The 18,270-nt window shown below is 34.8% G+C and overlaps 1 protein-coding gene and 1 pseudogene across 1 annotated transcript; one reads left to right on the top strand and one right to left on the bottom strand.

Moving 5' to 3' along the window:
- The first annotated feature begins 3,017 nt into the window (after positions 1 to 3,017).
- Positions 3,018 to 12,719, top strand: LOC149241569 (pathogenesis-related protein 1A pseudogene; annotated as a pseudogene).
- Positions 12,720 to 16,357: 3,638 nt separating this feature from the next.
- Positions 16,358 to 17,257, bottom strand: LOC149241568 (uncharacterized). The gene is made up of 3 exons (XM_089367548.1): positions 17,101 to 17,257; positions 16,751 to 16,986; positions 16,358 to 16,631 (listed from the first exon to the last, which is right to left on the bottom strand). The coding sequence occupies exons 1-3, from the start codon at positions 17,201 to 17,203 to the stop codon at positions 16,416 to 16,418; spliced, it is 555 nt and encodes a 184-aa protein (XP_089223674.1). The 5' UTR covers positions 17,204 to 17,257; the 3' UTR covers positions 16,358 to 16,415.
- Positions 17,258 to 18,270: the final 1,013 nt, after the last annotated feature.

Below are 18,270 nucleotides of genomic sequence, written 5' to 3'. Positions count from 1 at the left end.
TGCAAATCTCAACCATTTCTAGCATCATATTTTTCTGTTGACTATATTTTTGTGTTGTGTAGTGTTCCAACCCCCGCTAGGAAGGGAGAGCCCTCCTTAGTAGGGATCAATTGTTAAGAAAGTAATGTAGCTATTTGGTTTACTTCCTCTCAAATATGATTCATGTATAATTTTTTTTTTTTTTTACTATTACTGTTAATCTTGTCATGGTTTGATGGTTGCATAATTCTAACATCTATATTGTGTAACAACATAGGTCCTCAACTGGTCCCTTTGTTAGTGTAACAACATTGGTTAAATATCCAAGTAAATATAAAAATATAAGACCGCAGTCATGGGATACATATTAGAAGTTCAATGGTGGGAAAAAACATCCTAGTGGGGTGTCACTTCAGTTGGTTATGGCTAAGGAAATTGACAAAGGCAATGGAAAAGGCTTTGGAAAGGCATGAGGCATTTATTGGCATTTTATTTATGAAAAAAAGAAATTAGGAGAAAAGGAAGGTGAAAGTTCATAGGTTTCATGCGAGGAGGAAATTGAAGGAAAATAATGGAAAATGAAGAAAATAGAGGCCTCATTGACAAAAAGGCTTATGAGGATCAATTAGCAATTTTTTCTTGACATGTTTTTGTGGAGATCTCTTCCATTCTTTCTCTCTCTCATACTTTTGGACACATAGAGTTTCTTGGCACACTCTTGGATCCTGAAAACAGCCATGGGTTGAGTTATTAGTCCTAGAGACTTGGTTGGAACAAATACTCTAGAGCCTTGGACAACTTGGATAGAGATCAATCTGGTGATGGTTAGCAATGTCCGACCATGAGTTGGAATCACTAGTTGAGGGCTGAAGTGGTTTGGCCTGTAGAAGCCCTAGATGGTTTTGATTGATTTGTTTTATGATATTCCAAATTCATGCTTGGAATGTGGCAATGGGGGTGGCTCACTAAAGAGAGATTTGGCTTATCCATGTCCATGGTTGGTTGGTACGTGGAAGTCCCACACCTAGTTTCATTTTGCATATGTTAATATGAGTTATTTTTGTCTTGTAATTAATGGGTAAGTGCACTTGTTGTTATGTAATCTTGATGGTTTTTTTTCATTGCCATGTTCTTGGTTATATGTTCCTTATGAGCATGTTTTATGAAAGTGATGATGTATCGCTCTCATCATGTTTTGATTTGTAAATGAATGAGCAATGTATTTATGGCCTAATAGATGAAATTGCATCTAATGTGTTGAGGCATCAATTCTTCTTAGTGATTCTCAGATAAGTATGAGATCCCCGTGCTAAGTTCCCTTGTTAAGGCCTATATATTTCATATCTGTGATATGTTTGATGAAATTCCTCTCATGGCTGGTAGGGGTCCAGTCTAGTCCTTGTTGACTTTTTTGTAAATGTAGCTACTAGGGCTCCACATTCCTTTGGGACAGAGGATTTCTCCCAAGGAGGGCACATTCCTTCTGTTCAAGGGATTGCTCCCAAGGATGGTGAATTCCTTCAAGTCAAAGGATTGCACTCAAAGGGGGTGCATTCCTTTAGGTCGATGGAGTGTGCAGTTCTGAACAAGGAAGGGTAAATATGGATTAAGGAGTGTGTTTTGTGCTATTGGAGGAGGCATTGAGCACTTCTGAACAATGAAGGATCCCTAATCAAGGCTTCAGGGTGTGCTCATGTGATCTTGGCCTCAATGGGTTTGCTTTGAAACCAAATATTTGTCCAAGTATGGGATATACGAAAATGGGTGAACATGACGAGTTTAGAGATAAAACCATGTGACTCATATTGACTCATCACAAAAAATTAGAAAAGATTGAACAATGATAAATATACACCAAAATTCTACTTTGTACACATTCCCCAAGTACCACGAGTGAAGTGTGTGTGACTGAGACCCAAAAGTGTCGTTTTATAATAACAAAGATGTTCTAACCATGAAATGCACATAAAGATGTTATAATGAATGCGACAACACTTGAGATCATTTAAGGACACTTGAACCTCATAGAATAACATGAGGCAACACTTGGTGATCAATGCAACAATAGATATGATGCTAATAGCAGGCTCCAAAATTTGAATATAGTGAAATTTCTGGAGGGTGTTGTAGCAGCGACGACACCCACAAAAGAAATTATGCAATGGAGTGGAGATGATAGTGGGTTTGAGGAAATAAGACTAACCAAAGGTCTCATGGATGATGGGATAAGTTCAAATCTACAAGAAATGATATAAGCATCAATGGAGGCCCAACAACCTCACCTTTTTAAAGAAGATTTTTTTGTTTTGTGTAAGTAAGAAACATGGACAACCATCACAAGCTGTCATATAATATGAGGAGACTGTAAGAGGCGATAACACAGAAGCAATTGAGAACCATGACCAAAATATAAAGGGAAGAGCATATTATGCATCAATGACCCTTGTAGAAAATGGAAAAACACCTGAAGTTGCCATAAATATTTTGGGTGAGGGCTTGGTTTTTCAAATCATTCAAGAAAGATATAATTCAAATTCTACTGAAATGGAGGAGGATGAATTATTTCCTCGTAAGGATCACTAAAAGAATACCTTTTCACATAAGGGACGAGTGCTAAGGGAAGTAACATGAGAGGATGAGAAGCCTTATGTTTTTAAAAGTTATAATTGTGGTGTGAATGTAGGTATTGAGTTTCCCAACAAAAACCCATTTGATTTGATGAATAGAGGAAAATACTCAATACAAGATGAGGCAATTTTTTTGGAAGCAGAGACTAAGAGATATAAATTTATCTATTGTAATATGTGGCAAAATGATGATGGACCAAAATAGGGAGTATACAACTAAATATTCTATTGCTAAATATTTATATGATTTTCTCATGAAGAGTGACAATGACACTTTAAAGTTGTTGATGGAGCTGAAATCCTTGCATGGAAAATTGATAAATCAAATGATCAACATTGAACATGTGAAGTTCAAGTTCAAAGAGGTTGACAATACGATCAAAATAGAAGATGAATTTAGTAAGTCGTTGAATGTGGCATCAACTATGCAGAAACAAAGCAAGACAATGGCCAGCAAAGACAAGGAGTTCACTGTGCAACTTTTGCCTAGGAACATAAGTGACATATGGCATAATTATGTGTGGGATCCTAGCAGAAAGATTTTAGAGTTGGAACAATAAGGAAAGGGTGGATAGGAACAACAACAACATTTTTTTTGGGATCTTGGATGACTGAGCATGAATGAGACATTTGACCAGGAGGTCAAACTTTTTTCCACCTCGGGAATCTAATATAGGAGTGCCACCCTAGGAAAATCCATGAGTCATGTGCATTCTAGACGTAGGTCTTTTTTCTCTCAAATTTATTTATATTAAATAGAATTAGGGGGATTTGGTTATGAAGACAATTCTCTTGATTGTAGAGGAATCTAGACTTTCAAAATGTAAAGATATTTTGAGTTAAGTCTTTGTAAATTTTTGACCAGTGTTTAGCTTAGGTGTTGGGTAGTTTTGGACAAATGTCTAGTTTCTTTTCCATAGAAACATATTTTCCCCACAAATAAGAATTGTATATGTGTTGATGTACAGTGATATGGTAGTGACGTTTTGTAAAAGAGAGAAGAGATCTAGATGTGAGCCTTGGCACTCCCTCTATAAATATTTTCTTTATGTTTAATAGAACTAGCATGAATTTTTGTGTCCATATTTATGTGTGAATATATGTACATTCAATTAAAGGGAATTCATGTCTGAAAGTGATGGTGCTTGTCTTGCAAAGAGAGAATAATTATCCAAATAGAGTGATGGTAGTCGAAAGGAGTTAAACCTGCGTTAGAAACTATCATGAAAATCTAGAGTAGCATCATTAGTAGGCCCATATCCTTGTATCACACATTGAGAGAGAGTGTGTGGGAAATTAAATTGATGACCTCTATTATTTATTGGAGAGAAAATATAAATCTTGAACTTTTGTTGAGAATGAGAACCTCAAGTCTCTCGGGTGCAATGTAATAACAAGAATACAGGTGAGAGGGTGGGTTAGTACAATAGTCAGCCTTTGGCATCTAGTAGATAGTATAACTAAAAACTGGAAAATCTCCCAAAGACCATGATACTAGTGTATGAGAGTAGCCTATGATTGAAATTGTGTGATTCCAAGAGTGGAAATAAAATTGGTGAAGTGTAAAGTTCGTGTTTAAATTTAAAGTGTGGCAACAAGGCAAAGAACCTCTATACCAAGTCTTTGTATAGCAAACACAATTATAAATGGTGAATGGCTTGAAATCTAGAAATGAGAAAGAAAACACCGAGTGGGTTCAACTAAGATTGTTCACTAGCCTATAATAGTTGAAGGTGTCATCGATTCAGCTTTAAAGGAAAGTCGATGTCTATGGAGATAAGAATGTGAAAAAAAACACTTTGAGTCCTGACTTTGATAGGATTAGTTGGCCTCAAGAAAAGTCACGCTCAATATTTATGGAAGAATGTTAGGAACCCAACCCTGACCAGTTGGAGGTCAGAGCTTTGAGCCTAGTTGCAACTGAAGCATGGTAAGAGTCCCTAACTCCTGACCTGGAGTAGGACCTGCGAAGAAATTGAATTATTTTTCAAATATAACAAGGAGTGAGCCTCAAATGGTAGATAGTTTGATTGATTTAGAGGGTATTGATAATTATCCTTCTGTCTATCTTAAATGATCTTTCTCGGACTTTGTGCCTAAAATTGAAGTTGTCTACAGGAGAGAAAGGTCGAGCCCGAATAGGGGTGGTTAGAGGCATAAAGGTGTTGCAATTTCGACAAGTGGCTATGCTAGATAGGAAACACATGTAGTCCAAACAAAGAAATGGTTGCTTGCTCCAAGTACGCTCAAACATGTGCAGCTTATGTTATCATGCTTGGTTAAATCAATGGATATATATAAACAAGAAACTATTCTTTTGAAATCTTTCTCTCCATTTCTTAGTTTATGTGCATTTAGCATTAAACCATGCTTTGCAGGTGGACATGGTGGTTCATACAACATATTATTAGTCCCTACCATCCCGACATGGACTATAGCAATTAGAAACTATTAGTTTAATATTAGTTGAGCTATTTTTAATTCTAGATCATGAACTATAAACAAAGTTTTTATAGACATATTGATTTATCATGTTATTTTGCCTCCTCCTGAAGACTGAAGCTAATCCAAAGCAAAAAGAATAGGTTATAATCTTTTTGTTTGTTTCATATTTCCAAACTTCTAAATACTACCTAAACTAATGTTGGCATTAGTCGAGGGCATTAAATGTTCAGGAACATGCTTGTATATACAAGAGTAGTAGGGCATAGCAATATACAATAAATATACAAGAGTATACAAGAAATATACAAGAGTAGCAGGACATAGCAGACCAGGTCGCTGGCTACACCACATGGTGGTTGCACAATAGTATTTTCACCATCTGTCAATGGTCAGTGCATGTTTGTGGCTTGGCGTGCCCATGGAAGGTAGGTTGTGGTGCGTTGGACATGCTTCCATTGCCCTTATTTCCATTACTACAGCAGGTTTATAGGATCTGCATCACCTAATGAGCCTACGTCACCTAATGAGCCTCTACGATCTACGTAACCTAATGAGCCTCCAATTCCTACAAAACGATTGATCTCAATATTCTGAGCCAACTGCTTGGCTTGAGTTCTGCTGAAGTCCTCCCTCTACTCCTTTCCATTAATCTTGCACCCACATCCCTTATTTCCTGGATGAAAATTCTTTGAGGGGACGCCATCTATAGCATCTACTATTTCCAGTCCGAAAAGTCTGAAAACATTGGCTCTGGTTATGGGCCATTGAGCTGGTTTGTAAAGTATGCTAAAACGTCTAGTCTCTTCAAGGATTTTGGAAAGTATTCTGAAAGGTCCAGTCTCTTTTGATTTCTGTCAAGTATTTTGCATTAGCTTTGCAATTCTTCATAATTAATTTGTGTCCCTGTAACATTCACAACAATTTTAGGTTAATAAAGTTCATTTTATTTCTGTCATGTATTTTGCATTAGCTTTGCAATTCTCCATAATTAATTTGTATCCCTGTAGCATTCACAACAATTTTAGGTTAATAAAGTTAAAATAATTACAACTCCTAAATAATTCGCAGAGAAAGGAAAACAATTTAAGTCGTTACCAAACATAAGAGAGTTGTAAAGGATGAAGAGTGGTTAAAAAGAATTAGTTTAACTTGAATTAAATACATAGACATTGTCAGAATTCAAACTTCAAAGCTAGCAAAAGGAGTTATAGTTAATGAACAATACTAGCGACATAAGTTTTTTTGCTAACAACATCTTGATAAGCAGCTATAGTTTTTCCTTTCAATACCAGATACCCATGCCAGCCTAAGTTCACAGATGCGGGTTCCGGCATACCCAAGCTTTACCCATCTAAATCCTCACCCCCCAATACGCCCACATTTAGTACCTGAACCACCCAATGGCTCCTTTTGCACCTGGGAGGTTATGGAAGCTTGGGCCACCGATACCGAAGCTACCGTACTAGTGATCCTATAGAATCAAAAGGAGGGTCAATGACCAAGCCGTAACGATATCCATTTCAATCTCTATCACTCCTTTATTACTGCTATTCTATATATATCTATATTATATCTCAATTCTTTTTTAATAAAACAACACCCTTAGCCATGAATCAGAATGAAATAAAGGTGTTAAGTGCTCTCTCTTCTGTAGAAGCTAAGGTAGCAGGTTAAGTTGTTGACCTTTAACCATTAAATGTATCTGTCGCGGCTCAGTATGGGGGTAGAAGGAACAATTTAAGGCACAAGCAAGAGCAAGGGAAGCATACAAGTAAACAGCAAAGGCTAAAGCAACTTTAGTTGTAGGGTTGATCCATAAGCTATCATTTCATCCATTTACCCCTATGCGAAGCAAGCAACGAAAGAAGACAGAAGAACTTTAAACTAGGACCAGATTTCTTCTCTATTTCATTCATGCTACTTATGATTTTTCTCTTCTGCATAATTGAAGGGCTCGATCTACGAACCGGACCTTTCTTTTGATCCACATTGATTCCGAATAAAGTGAAAAACAGAAACATATTTATGAATTTGACACATACATAATAAAATTTGAGATTTAGTGAATGTATGTGCAGGCCCGACTGTTTTCATGTGTATTTTGGCAGACCATGGATGGTGTCATGCAAAACCATAAAGTACCTCTAGACACTTCCTTCTGCAGTTTCTAGAAGTGATGGGGTTACCATCGTAATCAATGTTGGTCGTTGACCTGGAAATAGATGGTTTTGAAATACAATTACCCAATGGTTCCCTACCACTTATCTTCTGAGCATGTAGACCTATCGGAACTCTGTTGATCTGGAGTAGGTGCATTATAGGTCGTCGGTTTCTCTGACATTTACAGGAGAATTAACTGGCTTTGTGCTTGTATATACTTTTGTACATGCTAGTGACTTAAGTTTTCAAACTCCACAAGGGTTGTCAATGCTGCTATCATAACATATACATCATCATCTAGTTCGAAATTTCAAATACTTTATTTATCTATCCAACCTTGCATAACCCATCAATAAAAATATCACAAGTGATGGCATTTGAAGCTTCTCTCCATGTTGTTGAAGACTTCCATGATTGATACCCCCATACGGGCTTTTGCCTAAGCTTTAAAAGCTGAGAGGAACTAGCCTTGTGGGCATGGGCGAGATCCTACAGGTGCAGCGCTGGAAAAATGCAGATGAATGGGAAATCGGAGATAATAATCCAAATTTATTCCATCCTTGTTATCTTTTTGCTAGAGTCAAGAACAATCCAGAAAAACATTGGTTTGTTCCATGTATCTATATAAACTGTTGCAGCATATAATGTTCTTTTACGTGCCTCCTGCACAAGGTAGGGACTAGCTGCCATGTAGCCTATCTTGTTAAATTCTAATTATCATCCCATGTATCATGTTAGATAGATTGAAAGAGGAAAATTTCATGTCTTGCATATCACATTAACAATATAGTTCATGCAAGTGCGAAAGAAGCTCTTCTCGATTATTCCTTCTTCTGCACATATCCCAACCTCTATGCACATTTCTTACTTTGCACCATTCTTCGAGACATGTATAAAATTTAAAAACATGTACCCAAATAGAAAGATCCATCCAAATTCTGAATTGTGAAGACCTCTAAATTCAAATTGCATGCACCCAAACGAAACAACCTCCAAAGCCTTATATATTCTAAGTGAAGATTTATCCAATTTTATAATTTCAATATAGACATACTTATATCACTGCTATTGTACAAATGCTATGGTTTTAGAAAATAAAAATTTATTCTTTCTTTTACCAAAACCACAAAACCTATATGAATTTTTGAAATAAGCATTTATACATATATTAATAAGATTTTTTGATGATCATGTTGCAATAGTAATTTGATATTAAAAATTGCACATGTTCATTGTACAATAGTGCAAAAAAAGTATTGTAAAGTGCGAATGTCTTTTTTGTATTTTCTTTCTTCTACACACATCTCCATTTTCGCAAACTTAATAAGTTATTTTTCTAATAGTAATAACTCACTAACTCCACATTGCCTTAGTTACCAATAACTACTAAAAAAAAAAAAGAAATGACTATGTTATTGTGCTTCTTTCTCTTGTTTTGTAAAGAAAATGATCAAATTCTTATCAATAACAATTAAAATTAATTCTTCCCCTTATTGCTCTATTATTTTTAAGAATTTACCATTCCTAAACCCTTGCATAGTTAGAGTCAAATTATCTTCAGTAATATAATGTGTTGATATTTATTATTATAATGATTTTGTGACTATGAATGTTGTTATAATGATTTCGAACTTTGTGAGTAAGAGGTTAGGTGTTATAAATCCATGTATTCACCTGAATTTAAATTTATTTGTTATTTTATAATTAATATTGTAATTTCATAATTGTATTAAGTAAATGTGAAAAAGTAAATATGTATTAACATGATTTCATTTGTCATTTGATAATTTGTATGCTAATTTCATAATTGTATTAGACAAATGTGAAAAGTAAACATATATTTGAAATTTTATTAGTTGATATAAAAATAATAATATGAATATTCCAAAATATTTCATTTATAACTATAAGATAAACATCTAAATTAAAAACTAGATCAGTTAACCCGAAATTTGATTTTTTTTATATAATTTAATTGATTAGATATAACATTGACCAAAATTTAGACGCAAATGAACTTAAAATGATTCTTTTGTTCAAGCTTTGGGTACCTAGGCCTCTAAACAAATTAAGATAAAAATGTGACCTCCATAACCTTTTTTTTTAAAGATAAAATAAATTGTAATAAATTTTACTACCAATGAGTTAATTGCTAAAAAAAAGTAGACTTTAAAAATTTCTATTTAAATAATCCGAAAATGCTAAAACAAAATTACTCTTCTCAAATAAATGGCCTGAAATTTTTCAAAATATTATTACCTATTTAATATTTTGATAAAACCAATGAAAAGAATAATTAAGACTGACTCGATGACAATTAAATTGATTTTTTCGTGAAAATATATAACAAATTAACTCCACGAAATTTTAGAATTCCATTAATGTTAGTTAAGAAATTTTATAATTCCATTGGTGTTAAAGAAAAAAAATTACTTTGCATGATTTTTAATCAATACATGAGTAGGGAAAAGTTCAACCATATCTGTGAAGATTATTTCAGCGGTTTCATGGCCGAGAAAGAAGTGCAATGGACGGCATTCGAGAAGGGTTCAGTCGTATCGGATTGGGATGCAAATATGTGGATGTTAAAAATTGAGGCTCAGAAGTCTCAATTTTATCGAAACCGTCAAAAGAAGATGCCAATAAAGATGCCAGCATCTCACAATCCACTTGTGTGTTTACCCCATACATCCACCGGCTTATGCCAATTCCTTCACGTTAGTATCTTATCCGTACTGCTCATTCTTTTACGGAACTACCATAAACTTGTTAAAAATATTACCACGTTATAGTTCACCAATTTTTTTTTGTCGAAAAGTCTTGCTAGCGCACACTGTATTTTGGAACGCGTAGTCTAATTAGTTTGTAAATTTACTTTGGAAATTCAGGAAACTTTCTGAATTTTTTTAGCCCAATTATGACCACTTTCACAATTCCTCTACCTAAATAAACCACGCCTTTTGAAACATCTTTTATGATAAAATTGCTTCTTAGTAGCGATGGAACTTGATAAACAAATTACCTATATCACATCGTGATTTACTAGTCAAATAAATGAAGACTAACGCAGATGCCATATATCTTCCCCACATTTTCCGATTTACTAGTCAAATAAATGAAGACTAACGCAGATGCCATATATCTTCCCCACATTTTCCTCCATATTGTGGAAATGATATGTGGTTGAGAATTGCTATAAATATACATAACGACTTCCTTGTTTTTTCATATTGAATTTGTCGGAGTTTGGATTAACGTTACACCAAAACCTGCAGGTGTTATTGTGGAAATGATATGTGGTTGAGAATTGCTATAAATATACATAACTGCTTCCTTGTTTTCTCATATTGAATTTGTTGGAGTTTGGATTGCCATTACACCAAAACCCGCAGGTGTTAGTAAACAAAGACATTCTCATATTGAATTTGTTGGAGTTTGGATTACCGTTACACCAAAACCCGCAGGTGTTAGTAAACAGAGACATCACTAGATTTAAGCACATGCCACGAAACACACAGGCAGACACATCACTAGATTTAAGCACATGCCGCGACATCACTAGATTTAAGCACATGCCACGAAACACACGGGTAGACACATCACTAGATTTAAGCACATGCCACGAAACACATCACTAGATTTCCTTGTTTTCTCATATTGAATTTGTTGGAGTTTGGATTGCCGTTACACCAAAACCCGCAGGTGTTAGTAAACAGAGACATTCTCATATTGAATTTGTTGGAGTTTGGATTGCCGTTACACCAAAACCTGCAGGTGTTAGTAAACAGAGACATCACTAGATTTAAGCACATGCCACGAAACACACGGGCAGACACATCACTAGATTTAAGCACATGCCACGACATCACTAGATTTAAGCACATGCCACGAAATACACGGGCAGACACATCACTAGATTTAAGCACATGCCACGAAACACATTACTAGATTTAGATTCACTAGATTTAGATTTAAGCACATGCCACGAAACACTGGATTTAAGCACATGCCACGAAACATTGATGCACATGCCACGAAACACTGACCTTCTACACTGGATTTAAGCACATGCCATGAAACACTGACCTTCTACACTGGATTTAAGCACATGCCACGAAACACTGACCTTCTACACTGGATTTAAGCACATGCCACGAAACACTGACCTTCTACACTGGATTTAAGCACATGCCACGAAACACTGAAACACTGACCTTCTACATTGGATTTAAGCACATGCCACGAAACACTGACGCACATGCCACGAAACACTGACCTTCTACACTAGATTTAAGCACATGCCACGAAACACTGACCTTCTACACTGGATTTAAGCACACGCCACGAAACACTGAACCACTGACCTTCTACATTGGATTTAAGCACATGCCACGAAACACTGACGCACATGCCACGAAACACTGACCTTCTACACTAGATTTAAGCACATGCCATGAAACACTGACCTTCTACACTGGATTTAAGCACATGCCACGAAACACTGACCCTCTACACTGGATTTAAGCACATGCCAAGAAACACTGACCTTCTACACTGGATTTAAGCACATGCCACGAAACACTGACCTTCTACACCGCCATTATGCCACGAAACACTGACCTTCTACACTGGATTTAAGCACATGCCACGAAACAATGACACTGACTTGCCACGAAACACTGACACTGACCTTCTACACTGGATTTAAGCACATGCCACGAAACACTGACCTTCTACACCGCCATTAACGGGGAGCCAACAATCTCCCCCAACGTGAGCCCAGTGTGTTTCGAACTCGAGACCTCTGGCTCTAATACCACTCGTTGGAGTCAGGATTGCCCTTACACCAAAACCCCCAAGGGTTAGTAAAGAGACACATCGCTAGATTTAAACACATGCCACGAAACACACAGTGAGTGTTGACCTTCTACACCGACATTAATGGGGAGCCAACAGAATTGAGTGAGCGACGAGTCATTTCATTCTTTCTTTTGGGACTGAAAGTTATACACTTAGTTTCGTCAATATGAAGTGGTTTTTCCAGTATGCTGTTTTCTGCAAATAACATGCTACTGCTTGGTAGGGCAAGGGCAAGATGTGCAACAGCAATTCTTATCTCCTCACAATAACGCGAGAGCCCAAGTGGGTGTCGCGGCTCTGGTATGGGACGATACCGTCGCGGCTTACGCACAAAATTATGCGAATCAACGCATAGGAGACTGCGCTCTGTGGCACTCTGGTGGTCAATATGGAGAAAATATTTTCGAGGGGTTTGGAATAACATATCCAGTGGGAGGTGCCGTGACGGCCTGGGTTAATGAGAAGCAAGATTACGATTACACTTCTAATACCTACGCTGAAGGTAAAGTATGTGGGCAATATACTCAGGTCGTGCGGAGAAATTCCAAGAGACTCGGCTGCGCTCAAGCTCAATGCAACAGCGGCTGGATATTCGTTATCTGCAACTACGATCCGCCTGGGAACTATAACGGGGAGAAACCATACTGAATTCTGATATCCTGATAGTTTTCATTAATTTCCTTCTAATATTTTCTTTTACTCTATCTCTTCAACATCTGTGTACGTTGACAATGCTGGTAAGTAAATATTGTTGTCTTTCCCATCAGAATAAATGCCCTTGTTGACAACCTTTCCCGATTTCAGATGATGTAGCGTCACTCACTTCGAAAACCGCACGCGCACGTACGTAGATAAATAATATATGGTTTTTTATTATAAAGGAGCAGTTACAAAATATTTTTTGGCGAAGATCACATGAAATATCATTTGTCAGAATAAATGCCTTTGTTGACAGCTTTTCCCGATTTCAGATGATGTAGCGTCATTCACTTCGAAAACCTCACGTACGTAGATAAATAATATATGGTTTTTTATTATAAAGGAGGACATATTGAGTTTACAAAACATTTTTTGGCGAAGATCACATGAAATATCATTTGTCAAAAATGATATGAATCATAGAAAATATTTTGTAAACTTGATATGGATCACAGAAGCCTCAACTCTACAATTGAATCCCTACGAGAACATATTGTTTTTGTGTTTAGTGGAGTTGGCAGACAAGTATGGTATTAGGACATGCGAATATGGTCTTAGTTCTTATTATTGGAGTGTTTTGCTTTGTATGTTGGTTGTTTTTTTAGTCAGTTAAGGTGATTTGAACTTTTAATTATAATTTATATATAATTTTATAATGCGGTGACTTCTGGTAACTTCTGGTGAAGCTGTTTCTCCAGTTAAGCTGTATTTCGTGGAAGTATTGATTTTTTTTTTTAATTTTACAATAAATATTATTAATTAATAAAATTGGACTAGTATTCCAAATTGCATAATATTTTTTTTCATAATATTTTTTGTTTTTTTGCTAAGTTGTTTGTATTTAAATATGTTTGTGGTAGATATTTAAGCGGTTAAAATCAACTGAGATTTTAAGATTGAATTTAACAATACACCCAATTACCATTTATTATAAATCAATAGACTTCACAATATAATTTCAATCACTATCTATTATAAACTCCATAAATTTCACAATATAATTTTTAATTTTATATATTACATAATATCATTATTTAACAATATAATTCTTAATTTTATATATATTTAAATCTTAATTAACAATTTTTTAATAATATAATTTTATAATTCTAATATTATTAAATGTTTAAATAGATTTAGTGATATCTTTACATTATGAAGAAATAAAATGCAATACATTGTAATTTTATAAACTAATAGGGATAATCTAGTTAATAAGTTAATTAAAATTAATTTAATTTAATATATATATATATATATATATATATATATATATATATATATATATATATTTTAAACAATAGATTTTAACTTTATATATTAAAGGGTGAATTTGTTCCTATTTTATTTTATTTTTATATATTAAAAAGTGAATTTTAAAATGAAAAAGGTATTTATTTTTATATATGTATCTCGCTCCCCAACCGCGTTCGATTCTCCCTGCTGCAGTTGTTGCTCTGTATGCTACTATTATTGCGAGTGTATTACGAATGTATGATGTGACAGTTGTCACCTCGTTTGACAAGTATAACGTAATAAAAAGAGGGCCCCATATCGCTTCTCTTGGGAACTAGCCCCTCCCTTCTTAAAATAGATGTACAAATCCTAATTTTTTAAATTTGAATATATGGTTTTTTTTATCCCAAATAACATATTTTTAATCAATAAACCTATTCATTGGTTTATTCATTATAAAATTAATTGTAAATTTATATTTTTTATATTTTTTTATATTTTTTTTCAATATAACTTATTTATATAAATTATAAAAAACATTTTTATATTTATTTTTTTAAATAAATCAATTAAATAAAAATAATATTAATAAACATTTATTTTTTCATCAATAATCATCATATTAACCATTTCATATAAATTAAATCAAATTTAAATATATCCATTATTAAATATAAGTAATTAATAGATATTCGCTTTTGTATTAATAATAACTTTAAGGTTAATAATAATCTTTAGATATATAAATATTTAGCCTATCTTGTATTCACTAAATATAATTGAAACCAATAAATTTGATGAAATAATCGCAAAGAATATGGAAAAAAAGAAGAAAATAAATGAAACTACAATGACAACTGCGTGATTTTATTAATAGCAATTGTCCCAAAAGGTACAAAGAGAGGCCGATAGGATTATTAAATTGGAATTGTTCAATTTTTCTAAAAGAGTTAATTGGTTTGTGGAAAACCTTGTTTCCTTGGACTGGATCATTGTGCAATTATTTTTCTTTAGATGTTTTGTTTATATCTATATTACAAGGACCACATTGAACGTCTTATTTCATTTTAGAGTAAGTTAATTACCCAAAATCAAGAGGTTAAGTTAATTACCCAAAATCAAGAAACCTCTATAGATGGGAATACATCTCATTCATATGCAATACCAAATCCATTTTTTCTTTTCTCTAAGTAAAATTTCAAAAGCATGAACACATGCCCATTTCATATGCACAATAAACTCAACTTCTGAAATTTCAATGCTTGGATGCATCCTATTCATATGCTACAGTAAACCCATATTTTCCTTAAATTTCAATCCATAAACACATTCATTCATGAGCCATAACAGAACCACAAATAACTCTGAGGCCAACCATAAACACATTCATTCATGAGCCATAACAGAACCACAAATAACTCTGAGGCCAAGAGTGACATGAAAGAATGGGAAAAGCAGTAAAAATATCTTCAAGATTGACGTAAAAGAATGAGAGAAAGCAATAAAAATATCTTTCCATCCCCTGGAGCGCGCACAACAGAACTCGGAGGTGAAAAGAAGACAACTCAACCAATATTTGGAAAAACCAGTGACACTTCAAATCAACGGTTGAAAGTTTCTCCCCTGATCCAACGGAGTAGGGTAGAAGTGTTGACGATTAACTCTGAGGGCAAGTGTGGTTAATCCTCAGGACAAGTTGCAGCCATCTGATTCTTCAACTCGTCCTCACAATGAACCACAATTGCTGGTTCAAAAAGCATCCACAAATATATCATAATGTGATTTGGGCCAAAAAATTTTCTCATAACTAAATATAAACAATCTATATGTTATATACCAACTAATTATAAAATATTACAAATTAATGAATGAAATATTAATTATCATTTAAATTCATTGATGGAAGAAGTGTGATTCAAGTTCAATGCAATACCAATTCATCAATATAAACATACTGAAATGTAAAGGGAGTTTCCCATAAATACATATTTCAGAAATAAAATAATATAGATAAATATTAATTAATTGAAAACATTAATAACCAAAATTCAACTTAATATCATTTTTCATTCCTAATCTTTAATTAAGATAAGACTTTTCGTTCCTAATCTTAAAGACTAAGTCTAAGTTAGCTACTAACCCATCCCACCACCACTTCAAACGGATCTTAACTATGAGCGGATCTTCGCCTCAAAGACACAAAATAGGACAGACATGCAAACTTACACCCCCGCTAATACATATTGTAATCCAGCTTCTGTACCTATGATATATTGAATAATTTAATAGGGCTATTACACATCTGTACATATTGTAATCCAGCTTCTGTACATACGATATATTATGAATAATTGTGATTGTTGGGCTCCATATAGCTTCTATGGGACTCGCCCCCCTTTCTTTAAAAACTTACACCCCGCTAAAAGATTGTGTCTGGAAGGGACTCGAACTCATGAAGCTCGGCTCTGCAATCTCCTCTTTTCTCACGGCTCCGCCCCTGTGGAAATCGGATCGATTCCTCTTATTGCTGGAAGGCTTCGCAGGTGTATGAAAGCTATTGAGATCGCTCTCAAACATCTCCATGAACAGATCTTGTAACTGCTCAAAGCTCTCCGATCCACTCACCTGAAAAGGAAAAAGATTAACACAATAAGCACACAAACAGATCTTTTCTAGGATAGCAAGTCTACTGTCAGGATTCAGCCATTGATAAGTTTAAGATCCTGAGTGCTCTTATGACTCACCTGCCCCTTATTCTCATTCATCATTACCGCCATTTCATCCAAAGATTCTCCCATTTCCTGTACATACATTCTTTTTCCAATGAATTTCCAGAGGCGCCATTTATTTGTCTTTGAACAATAATAACAACAATACTCGAAGCTGTGATACAAATGAGTGGGATCACTACTCACATCATCATCATCGTCTTCATAAACTCCTGCATCGTACAGGAATCTCTTGTTGTCATCTGACAAAACTGAGAATCCAATCCATTCCATGCCGATTAGCCCTGGGTACCAAACTTTATCTACAACTATATCATTATTCCCTGTTTAATTGAGCCATGCAAAGATATAAAGAGTTACTGAACCTGAATAAGCCTCCTGGATCGCTTGAAACTTCTTCTTAGACTCCTCTGCTACCTTTGCATTCCCTGAGGCAGACCACCTGTCCGGGTGCCATCTCTGCAACATGACTAGTCTTAGACGATTTCCCAATCAGAAATTCAATAGTAACAGCTTAAATCAATCAATCTAAATCTTCTAATAAGTACTAAAAGAGCCTTAGAATTAGTTCTAATCAATCAATCCCTGGAATTACTTATATCCATGGCTTATACTCGGCACATTCATGAATCCTCCAAAATAAAGAAGCACAAAATTAAAGATCTTTGTCAAATCTGAGCTGTTTTAATGAGAAACCCCGTTTATAATCATAGCAGATAGAGATATTCAATCCTGAGACAAATTCTACAAAAGCAAGAAGAAATTAAAGGAAAAAAGGGCCAAAAATCCATTGACAGAGTTATGAAGTACACCATTGCGAGCTACTTGTAAGAAACCCTAAGTTCTGAAGAAGTACAGTCGGATTTAACCCCCATTACTGAGTAAAAATCTTTAATTTCTCCGTCAACCCCGGACATTATGTCTGGTTCAATTCGCAGAGAAATACAAAACTGCTATCCTCCACAAATATGTCGACAAATTAATGGAATTAGGTCAAAAGAACATAACCAGTAACAAACCGACATTTCTGTGTTTTAGAATGCTTAATACTAATCAGTGCTTGCCAAAAGCCAGGGAAGAAGAACAGTGCTTGCCAAAAGCCAGGGAAGAAGAACAGCAACAACAACTGGCAGACCAAAGAAACCATCAACACTGAGGCCAAGAATGACATAAAAGAATGGGAAAAAGCCATAAAAATATCTTCAAGAGTGACATAAAAGAATGGGAAAAAGCAGTAAAAATATCTTGCCATGCTATGGAGCCCACAGCAGAACTCGGATGTAAAAAGAAGGCAACTCAACCGATATTTGAAAAAAGCAGTCACACTTCAAATCAATGGTTGAAAGTGTCTCAGCTGATCCAACGAAGTAGGGTAAAAGTGTTGACAATTATTGATGCATAAGAAGGCATATCGAACTAATTAGTTGTAAATAAATGAAGAAAAAATTGAAACTACAACGACAATTGCGTGATTTTATTATTAGTTGTAAATATATTTGGTTCCACAGCATAAAGACTGAATGAATTTTAATAAA

Source organism: Pinus tabuliformis, chromosome 8 (assembly GCF_031772625.1).
Source record: "Pinus tabuliformis cultivar Carrire ecotype Pingquan chromosome 8, CPIR1, whole genome shotgun sequence".
Lineage (NCBI taxonomy): Eukaryota > Viridiplantae > Streptophyta > Pinopsida > Pinales > Pinaceae > Pinus > Pinus tabuliformis.
Note: the sequence above shows the minus strand (reverse complement) of the source record. Positions and strands in the feature narration are given on the sequence as shown.